The 11407-nt window shown below is 35.2% G+C and overlaps 1 protein-coding gene across 3 annotated transcripts in view; it reads left to right on the plus strand.

Moving 5' to 3' along the window:
- PMS1 (PMS1 homolog 1, mismatch repair system component) overlaps nucleotides 1-11407 on the plus strand; it is a 100265-nt gene that overhangs the window by 9364 nt on the left and 79494 nt on the right. For all 3 annotated transcript variants that reach the window (XM_039234693.1, XM_039234694.1, XM_039234695.1), the window contains one exon: nucleotides 6405-6587. In XM_039234693.1, the coding sequence (XP_039090624.1) occupies nucleotides 6405-6587 (183 nt within the window). The remainder of the gene's footprint in view (nucleotides 1-6404; nucleotides 6588-11407) is intronic.

Genomic DNA, 11407 nt, shown 5'->3' on the forward strand with positions numbered 1-11407 from the left:
TCTCCCAAAAGAATCAACCCAAGGAGGCATACATAAAGACATATAGTAATTAAAATGGCAAAAAGTAGTGATAAAAAGAGAATTTAAAAGCAGTAAGAGAAGAAAAGATAGTTACATACAAAGGAAATCCCATAAGGTTATCAGCAGGTTTTTCAGCAGAAACTTGGCAGGCCAGAAGGGAGTGGCATGATACAGTCAAAGTGCTGGAAGGAAAAAACCTGCAGCCAAGAGTACTTTATCCATCAAGGCAATATTCAGAATAGAATGAAAGAGTTTTCCCAAACAAACAAAAGTTAGAGGAATTCGTAACCACTAAACCAGCCCTATAAGAAATGTTAAAGGGGAGTCTTTGAGTGGAAAGGGAAGAGCATAAGTAGCAGTAAAAAAAAAAAAAAAAGCTGGGAAGCACTAATGCGGTAAAAATAAGTATATCTTTAAAAACCCGTCAAGAGTGGGGTACCTGGATGACTCCGCTGGTTAGGTGGCCGACTTCAGCTCAGGTCATGATCTCATAGCTTGTGAGTTCGAGCCCTCTCATTTGGGGCTTTATGCTGACATCTCATAGCCTGGAGCCTGCTTCAGATTCTCTGTCTCCCTGTCTCTCGACCCCTCCCCTGCTCACATTCTGTCTCTGTCTGTCTCTCAGAAATAAACATTAAAAAACTTAAAAATCAATCAGCAGATTCACAAAAGGATGTAAAATATGACATCGTATACCTAACACATTGTGGAGAGAAAAGAAAGGGTTCAGACTTAAGCGACTATCAGTCAACTTAATATAGACTGCTGTATGCAAAAGATGTTATATACAGACTAAATGGTAACCACAGATATAAAACCAGTAATAAATATGCAAAAAATAAAGAGAAAAGAATACAAGTATATAATTTTAAAGAAAGCCAGCAAACCTTGAAAGAGAACAGGAGAAGAAAGGATTAGAGAAGAACTACAAAACAAGTAACAAAATGGCAGTAAATACGTATCAATATTACTTTGAATGTAAATGGACTAAATGTTCAAATCAAACAATTAGGCTGATGGAATTGATTAAAAACCCAGACCAGTGTATTTGCTGCCAACAGGAGACTCATTTCAGACCTAAAAACATCTGTAGATTGAAAGTTGGGGATGCAGAAACATATTTCATGTAAATGGATGTCAACGCTGAGTTAGCAATATTTATATTGAACAAAATAGACTTTAAAACAAAGACAGTAACAAGAGACAGGGACACTCTAATCGTAAAGGGGACAATTCAGCAAGAAGATGTAACAACTGTAAATATTTATGCACCCAACATAGCACTTAAATGTGTAAAATAGTTAAAAACAAACAAAGGGACTAATAGTAATAAAATAATGTAGAGGACTTTAACACCTCACTTACATTAGTTGACAGATAATCCAGGAAAATCAATGGAAACAGTAGCTTTGAGTGACACACTGGACCAGATAGATTTAACAGATATATTCAGAACATTCTGTTCTAAAACAGCAGAATAGACTTCCTTTTTACATTCCATCCTAAAGCAGCAGAATACACCTTTTTTTCAAGTGCCCCTGGCACATTCTCCAGAATGGATCACATATTAGGACACAAAACAAGTGTCAACATTCAGAAAGAATGAAGTCATACCATGCATCTTTTCCAATCATAATGCAATGAAACCAAATATCAACCACAAAAAATCTGGAAAGAACACAAATACATAGAGGTTAAATAACAGGCTACCAGACAATGAATAGGTCAGCCAAAAAAAGCAGAGGAATTGAACAAACAAACATGGAGACAAATGAAAATAAAAGTGCAACAGTCTAAAATCTTTGGGATGCAGCAAGAGGGGATCTAAGACAGAAGTTTATAGCAATACAGACTTACCTCAAGCAAGAAAAAAACAATCTAACCTTATACCTAAAGGAGGTAGAAGAAGAAACAAAACCCAAAATGAGTAGAAGAAAGGAAATATAAAGATTAGAGGAGAAATAAATGACACAAACTAAAAAAGAAATAAAATGGTCAATCAATCCAGGAGTTGGTTTTTAAGAAAAGATTAGAAAGGTTGGTAAACCTCTAGTCAGACTCCTCAAAAAAGAAAAAGGACTTGAAATAAAATTACAAATGAAAGTGGAGAAATAACCAATACCACAGAAATACAAACAGAATATTAAGGCAAGAGTATATGCCAACAAATGGGACAACCTAGAAGAAAGAGAGAAATCCCTAGAAACTCACAAACGACCAAAAACTGAAAAAGGAAGATATAAAAAATTTGAACAGACTGATCACCAGCAATGAAATCAAATCAGTAATCAAAAAACTCCCAACAAACAAAAATTGCAAATGAACTGGCTTCACAGAGGAATTCTTCTAAACATTTTAGGAGTTAATACCTATTCTCAAACTATTCCGCAAAATAGAGGAAGGGAAGCTTCCAAAATCATTCAGTAAGGTCAGCGTTAGCCTGTCACCAAAGCCAGATAAAGACACCACCACCACAATTAAAGAGAACTACAAGCCAAAATCTCTGATGAATATAGAGTCAAAATCCTCAACAAAATATTAACAAAGTGAATCCAACAGTACATTTAAAAAAGCATTCATCACAGGGATGCCTGGGTAGATCGGTTGGTTAAGCATCTAACTTCAGCTTAGGTCATGATCTTGTGGTTTGTGAGTTCAAGCCTCATATTGGGCCATCTGCTGTCAGCATAGAGCCCACTTTGGATCCTCCACCCCTCCTTCTCCCTGCCCCTCCCCCTGCACTGTCAAAAATAAACATTAAAAAAAAATTATTCACCATGATCAAGTGGAATGTATTCTTGAGTTGCAAGGGTGTTTCAATATTTGCAAATCAGTCAATGTGACAGATCAATAAGAGAAAGGATAAAAACCGTATTATTTCAATAGATGCAGGAAAAGTATTTCACAGAGTACAACATCCATTCTTGACAAAAATCTTCAATAACAATGGAACCATTGACAAAGTAGGTGTAGACAGAACATACCTCAGCATAATACAACTGACATGATACTCCATGGAGGAAAAACTGAGAGCTTTGCCCCTAAGGTCAGGAACAAGACAAGGATGTGTACTCTCACCACCTTTATTCAACATGTTGCTGGAAGTCCTAGGTACCAGACAGTAGGTAGCCCGACAACAGAAAATAATAAAAGCATCCAAATTGGTAAGGAGGAAGTAAAACTTTCACAATTTGCAGATGACATGATACTGTATTTTAAAAACCCTAAAGACTCCACCAAAAACTACTAGAACTAATAAATGTATTCAATAAAGTCACACAATACAAAGTCAATGAACAGAAATGTTTCATTTCTATATACTAATAATGAGGCAGCAGAAAGAAATTTCCCAAAAATCCCATTTACAACTGCACCTAAAATAATAAGGTACCTGGGAATAAACTTAACCATGGAAGTGAAAGAGTTATGAAACAAAGATGAAAGATACTGAAAACATAAAGAATGGAAAAACATTCCATGTTTATGGGTTAGGAGAACAAATGTTGTTAAAATGTTTATGCTATCCAAAGCAATCTACAAATTTAATGCAATCTCTATCAAAATACCAAAAGCATTTTTCACAGAACCGGAATAAACAGTCTTAAAATTTGTATAGAACCACAATGACCCCAAATAGCCAAAGCCGTCTTGAAAAAGAAGTACAAAACTGGAAGGATCACAATCACAGACTTCAAGTTATATTACAAAGCTATGGTAATCAAAACAGTATGGTACCGACAAAAATAGACATATACGTCAATAAAACAGAAAACCCAGAAGTAAACCCGTAATTTTATGGTCAATTAATCTTCCACAAAGGAAGCAAGAAAATGCAATGGAGAAGAGATAGTCTTTTCATCAGATAGTGCTCAGGAAACTGGACAACTACATATGAAAGAAGGAAACCGCACCATTTTCTTAAGTCATACACACAAATTCAAAATGGATTAAAGACCTCAATGTGAGACCTGATACCATAAACTCTTGTAAGAATACAGGCAGTAATTTGTGTGACTTTTGCTGTAACAACATTTTTTCTAGATATGTTTCTTGAGACAAAAGTAAAAGTAAAAGTAAGCTATTGGTACAATATTCACAATAAAAAGCTTCTGCACAGCAAAGAAAATAAAACTAAAAGGCATCCCAGCAAATGTGCGAAGATATTTGCAAATGGCATATTGAAAATATATAGAGAACTGCAGCAACTCAACACCAAAAAACCCAAATAATCCAATTAAAAAATAGGCAGAAGACATGAAAAGACATTTTTCCCAAAGAAGACATACAGATGACCAACAAACATGAAATGATCAGTATCACCATCAGAGAAATGCAAACCAAAACTGCAGTGAGAAATCACTTCACACCTGTCAGAATGGCTAAAATCAACAACACAAGAAACAGCAAATGTTGAGGAGGATGTGGAGAAAAAGGAACCCCCTTGCACTGTTAGTGGGAATGCAAACTGATGCAACCACTGTGGAAAACAGTATTGAGGTTCATCAAAAGGTTAAAAATAGAACTACCCTAAGATGAAATAGGTGAAGGATTAAGAGTACACTTATCTTGATGAGTACCAAGTAATATATGGAACTACTGAATTGCTGTATTGTACACTTGCAGCTAATATAATGCTGTTAACTACACTAGAATTAACATTTTTAAAAAATAATAGTCTATTAGAAACTATACACGGAGTTTTGACAATGTGGGAGTCAGCACTCCTAATCCCTATGTTCAAATGTTAATGTATTATAAGCTTTATAAACATGGAAAAATTTATTAAATCCGAATACAGGCTATTTATATATTTTTAGGCATTTCATATGCTATAGTGACTGATTCTGATTAGAATACAATTGATAATAAATGGGATTAGATGATTATATTTGACATATTTCACTCCTGAATCTTAGGCAGGCAGACATATTTCTTATTCTTAAAATTCTCTGGAAGAAAAGCATGGTTTTAAAAATAGTGTTAGGAAGCCAACAGAAGTCCTCTGATAAAAGTAAAGTACACATTTTTATCTGGCTATATATTTTAGTATCTTGATATTTACCCGTTTCTGCTTTGTAGGGTTTTAAAATAAATGACTATTTTGCTGTACATGATAAGACCTGTTTTATTACGATTTCATTCAATAATAACTATCCTGACTAGGAATGTTTTCATAATTAGTTAAAGTTGATCTTATTTTAAAAATTTAATCAGATCTTTATATTATTTTACTCACATGCCTAGAGTTGTATTTGTACTGCAAGATTGATGTTTCTGTAGTTAATGATTTTTCTATTAAATGAAGCAGCCAAACTGTTTCCGGGATGTTAATTGTGGATCGAGAGAGATGAGGAACTAAATCTTAAGGGTCTCCCTCTAACACCTTGCATATCTAATTTACCTAAAAAGCACTTACACAGTATTACTTAAATTCAGCTTACTAAAAAGCTGTATTATTTTAAAATACTAGAGTGATTGTAATTGTAGGATGATCTCTATAGGGTTTCAGATTTTGTTTTTGAACCTTTTTTTAAATGTTTATTTTATTTTGCAAGAGAGAGAGCAGGCAGAGAGAGGGAGAAAGACAGAATCCCAAGCCCCAATGTGGGGCTCGAACTTGGAAACTGAGATCATGACCTGAGCTGATATCAAGAGTCATGCACTTAACCAGCTGAGCCACTCAGGTGTCCCTAGATTTTGTTTTTGTTATGTATGTATACTTTTAGTATTAAGCTACAAATACTAAGCTATGAATTGAGTTGTTTCTTTCCCCCTAGTTTTTCAAGTAAAGAACTCACAGAGATTGCCAAATTAATGTATTTTCTCTGCATTTTGTCTGTTCAGTGACTATTTGCTAAAAGAAGTTTAGGAATTTATAATGCAGTAAATATTTAAAATTCTTACGAAAACCGTAAATAGTTAAAGGGAGAAAGTATTGATAAGTATTAAAAAGTTGAATAAGGATAATTGCTAGACTCTTGGTGGGTAGAATCAGGTGCTGTTTTTGAAGGAGATAGTATTCACTTTTGTGTTTTTGAGAGATTATATATGCAAAAGCATATATAATTTAGTAGAATTTTCTTAGTTAAGTTTAAATGTAAATTTAAACACAAATATCCATGGTGCTGAAACAGTTCAAGGAAACCTTAAAGATTAGACTGACTTCTTTATTTTACAGTTGAATCTGAGTCAAGGGAAAACAAGGGACTTGCCCATTGTACCATAGGCAGGAATTGATAGAGTTAAGAATTTGAACTGTCACTTTCTTAATATTAAGAATCCATGAAAGGTAAATAAATGACACAACTGTTTTTCTTGTGTGTTTCTGTTTCTGTGACAACAGGTTACTGTATATACTAAAAGTATTCTTTAACTTTTTATAGGAGAACTATGGATTTGATAAAATTGAGGTGCGAGACAATGGTGAGGGTATCAAGGCCACTGATGCACCTGTAATGGCAATAAAATACTACACCTCAAAGATAAATAGTCATGAAGATCTTGAAAATTTGACAACTTACGGTTTTCGTGGGGAAGCCTTGGGGTCCATTTGTTGTGTTGCTGAGGTAAGATAATTTATATTGACTTTTTTAGTGATTTCACACTCAGAGAATGGTAGCATTAAGAGGAAATTAACCCAGTATTTGGCAGAGTATAGAATTTTTTTTTATTGTAGTAGAATATACATAACATAAAATTCACCATTTAAACCATTTTAAGTGTACAGTTCAATGGTTTAAAGAGTGTATAGCTATCATTGCCATCCATTTCCAGAATTTCTTCATCACTCCAAACTGAAATCCATTAATGGTCAGTCCCAATGGGGACTCCACCTCCAATCCCTTGTAATCACTATTCTACTTTCTGTCTCTGTGAATTTGACTAATGGAGTCATATAATATTTGCCCTTTTGTGTCTGGCTTATTTCATTTAGCAAAACGTCTTCAAAGTTAATACATGGTATAACATGTATCAGAATTTTATTTCTTCTTAAGGCTGAATGATCCTTCACTGTATATGTAAATCATGTTTTTGTTTATCCCTTTATTTGTTGATGGACATTTGGGTTGTTTCCACCTTTTGGCTGTTGAGAATAATGCTGCTGTGAATGTGGGTGTGCAAATGTCTGTTGAAGTCCCAGCTTTCACTTCTTTTGTGTAAAAACCCAGAAGTGGAATTGCTGTATAATATGGTAATTCTGTCTGATCTTTTGAAGAAAGGCAAAGTGTGTTTTGCAACGTTAATATTTTTTTTAAGTTTATTTATTTTAAGAGAGAGCATATGAGAGAATAGAGGAGGAGCAGAGAGAGAATCCCTGAGCCAAAATCCAGAGTTGGACGCTTAATGAACTGAGCCACCAGGCGCTGCTACAGTGTTAATGTTTATACAAAGAAAAAGTACTCTAATGACCCATTGACTTTGAAAAAAATGTATTAAATAAAATTAAACCGCTGTTTTAACTAGAAGCTCTTCTCAGAGACTTTACTATATATGGTTCATTGTGAATCTCTAAGAGTGATGGCTTATAGTAGTTACATTTCCCTACCTGTACTTGACTATGAAACCCTTTTATTGATAAGCATGTCACTGTTTTGTTGTTGTTGTTGTACTGTGGATCCCACTCTGGAAATACCACTAGTCAATGCAGATAGATTGATTCTAGAGATGTGAATTGACTTGTTCTAAACCCTCGCTAATCAGAAGAAGACTGGACCCCAGAACTTTGCCCTCCTGATCCTGGTTAGGTGCCTTCAGTGTCAGTAACCCCTCATTTCAGTGCCTGACCAACTTGTTTGCATAGTGCCAATTATACTTCACTGCCTCTGCAATAGATTTCATAACTAGTGTGAGACAAATCCTAGCTAAAACTTTGTCCATTTCCATGTGTCTCGCTTATATTTGGTCACCCTACTCTGTAGTAGGTTCTTTGTGCTCTACTGTTACTCTGTATGTTGGGCTCTCTTTTACAGTGTGATGGTATGTTTACCATGTGTGCTCGCTGGCTGCATATCCCTGCCTTTGTGCTTTGGCTTGTAGACTCCATTTGGGTGAGAAGGCTCAGGTACAATTAAATGATAGGACTTTGTACTCATTGTCCCAGAAAAGTGTCATGTATATGAGATAATATAGCTCTCTTGTCATCCATTCTTTGGACACCTGTTAGGTAGCCAGCCTCATCTCCCCATCAGTCATATAATCTCCATGCTTATTGTAGTCTTCCCTTTTTCCTTCTGCCTTAAAGCGCTGGCATAGTGTAGATTTTCTCCATTTTTTTTGTGATGAGTTCTAGCCCAGTATCCTTCTCTTTGACTTTGGGGCTCTGTAAGGTGATGCCTAACTAACAAAGAAAAATTGTGGGTAGAGGAGGATGTGGAGTTTAAAGTGGGAGAGTTTACTATTCTAGTACTTGTGGGACGACTAGGGGCCCTTGTGTGTTAGATTCCAGATGTTCAGAAATTGGTAAAGGAGAAAAGGCCTTGTCCATCCTTATGTGCATTCTGCTTAAACCGTCTATCCAAAATCTAGCATCCCCTGTGCTTCCCCTGTCTATCTCAACACTTTATATTTAGAGTTCACTGAGTCTCCAGATACATTTCAGGGAAGAGCACCTAGAGGGTTCAACTAACTGGGCATTGCCCTTTTTCCTCCCTAGAAACTGTATCCGGGAACCGATAGCACTGGGATCTTGTAGAAAGTGTTTGTCTCTAAAATGGGGTCAGATTTGTATCAGGGAACCTCTCAAACTCCCAGTATTAGCACATACTATTGTTTGAGCTCTTGGTAGCTATTTTAGAAATCATACAATTTATTTGAGAACATAATTGTTTGATTTTTTAGCTGTTGTCCAAACATGTTAGTCTTTAAGGTATATTTTGCTGGAGTATTGTTAAATAATACGTAATTCAGCTTTTCTGGGTTTTTAAAAATTATTTAATTTTTTTGAGTGTAGCTGGTACACAGTGTTACATTAGTTTTGGGTATGCAGCATAGTGATTTGATAAGTTTATACATTATATTGTTCACTACAACTATAGCTAATATGTCGATATATCGCTTTTACAGAATTGTTGACTATATTCCTTATGCTGTGCCTTTTATTCCCCATGACTTAATCATTCCGTAATTAAAGCCATTATCTTCTTTCACTCAGAGGTGGAATCTAAGGGGGAAAAACCCACAAATGAATAAACAGGAAAAAAAAGGCATTTCTATATTTTCTATTAGATACATATAACCTTTCAGAACTGAAATTGGTTATTATCAGCTTTGTCTACTAGGTGGCAGCACTGTACCTAGTCTTTTAAACTAACATGGTAATAAGCCATATGATGTATTCAAATCTTTACTGTAGTTCTGATTTTAAATGGCAGTTTTGCAAGTCTGTCCAGTGGTGCTCTCTATTTTGTTTCTTTATTTGATTAGTTAGGCCCACTTGATATCCAAGTTTATCATTTTGTCTTTTGTTTCATTTTTGATGCATTTGAATGCCTTGGATATAAATAATTTGTTTACCAAAATTACCAGAGGAGTAAAGGAACTGTCAAACTATCAGCATAATATAAAACTGTAAACTTTTTAAAAATTATATTCAGTTAACACATTGTAATGTCAGGTGTTTATCTTACAGAACATTAACAGCATTTTATGTAAATCTCTTTTTTTGTAAATCTTTGGGAAACCCACACATAGGGGTGTGTGTGTGTATATATATATATTTTACATAGGTATATTCCAGGTCAAGATATATACTGTGACCAGCACCCCTGAAGATTCTCTCATGTTAATATTTCTCAAAGGTAATAGCTATTTTAACTTATGTCAACATAGATTAGTGAACTTGATCTAAATGAAATCTTACAGTATGTATTATTTTGTCACAGATATTTTGATGATGATTTTAGGTTGTTTCTGAAGGCCAGAGGATCATCAAAAAATTTAGAACTGGAAGGGATCCTGGTAGTAGTAGTGGCCCCTGGTTCACTGGCATATCCCGCATGTCAGGACTGACCACTCATCCCCCTAGCTGCCAAGCGTTGGTGACTGAAGGCTCAAAGCTAAGTCTCTCTCTGGTGATTGCCCTTACCTCAGCTATACAGCGGTAACTTACCATATTGTGCAGGGCAACCTGCATCCAATGACTGACTAATGAGAGGTTAATAAAGTTTTTATTCCAATTTAGAACAACTCTGCCATGCTATCTCTGGTCCAGAGTGGCTCACCCCACCCTCCCTCCCCTGCCAGGGTCAGCCAAGTCCTTGGTTGTGACTGCAGAGCCCCACTTCTCTTTCTATCCTGTCCTCATAGGTGATCATCTCGGGAGCATCCTCTGTGAACTTCCTGCTCACTAGTCTCTATCTCAGTCTGCTTCATGAGTAGGCCACCCTAAAATGTAGGTCTTCTATGGTTCTGTCTCCTCATATTATTGATAAGGAAACTGAGGTCTTATGTGGCCATACGCTACATCTGTCTTTTTACTCCAACTTCAAAATATAGTCTAATAATCAGTAACTGTTTCATTGTCTGTTGTTTGCAGTAGTAGTTCACTTTAGAAGAACTGTGCATAGTGCAGTACATGGATTATGAAAATCGTGACCTATTTAGGGACATATAATGTGTCCATGGCAAAGCCAAGAATTCATTTCCAACATCATGTCTCCCAGTACTGAATTTTCCACAGGAGGTCATACTACTTTCTTACCAGCATGGTTAGAGAGGTATTTATTAGTTTAAAATTACTTCATATGAAAATAATAAATGTACTCAGGCCTGCAGTGGTAAGCTCAGTAGATGATATCAGGGAGTAGTCAAGTTGAAACTTATATGAGAGGATTCTGGATATTATTTCAGACACACGGAAAGTAATATATGCTTGTTAAGGCCAATTAGATTTAAAAAATTGTTATTCAGGAATATTGTTACTAATATTAATGAGTGCTTTTTGGAGTGAATAGTTTACTTTTTAAATTTAATGAGTATTCTTCACCACTCAGAAAGAATTAAAGTTTTATTTGTAGAAGTTGCATATTTATTTTAAAGGCTCCAATTTATTTTGAAAATCTTAGGACAGAGATTACAGTTACATAATAAAAATTAGTGATTTGGTTATTTTATCTGCCGGCCTAACTGATGCAGATAATTTTTTTTAATGCTATAATAGTTTTATTAATAACACACCATAATAAAGACAACACACAGAATAATGAATGGGGTGCCCCAGAGCCACCTGAGGTAGGAAAACATTTTTCCTATAATATCAAACATTGAAAAAAAGTCAGTGTTTAAAATGTTGGTTTTCCCAATATGACCTAGTAAAACTTTTTTTTTTTTTTACAAATAGTTTATTGTCAAATTAGTTTCCACATAACACCCAGTGCTCATCCCCACA

This window comes from Hyaena hyaena, unplaced genomic scaffold (genome assembly GCF_003009895.1).
Source record: "Hyaena hyaena isolate Hyena2069 unplaced genomic scaffold, ASM300989v1 scaffold_92, whole genome shotgun sequence".
NCBI classification, from domain to species: Eukaryota; Metazoa; Chordata; class Mammalia; order Carnivora; family Hyaenidae; genus Hyaena; species Hyaena hyaena.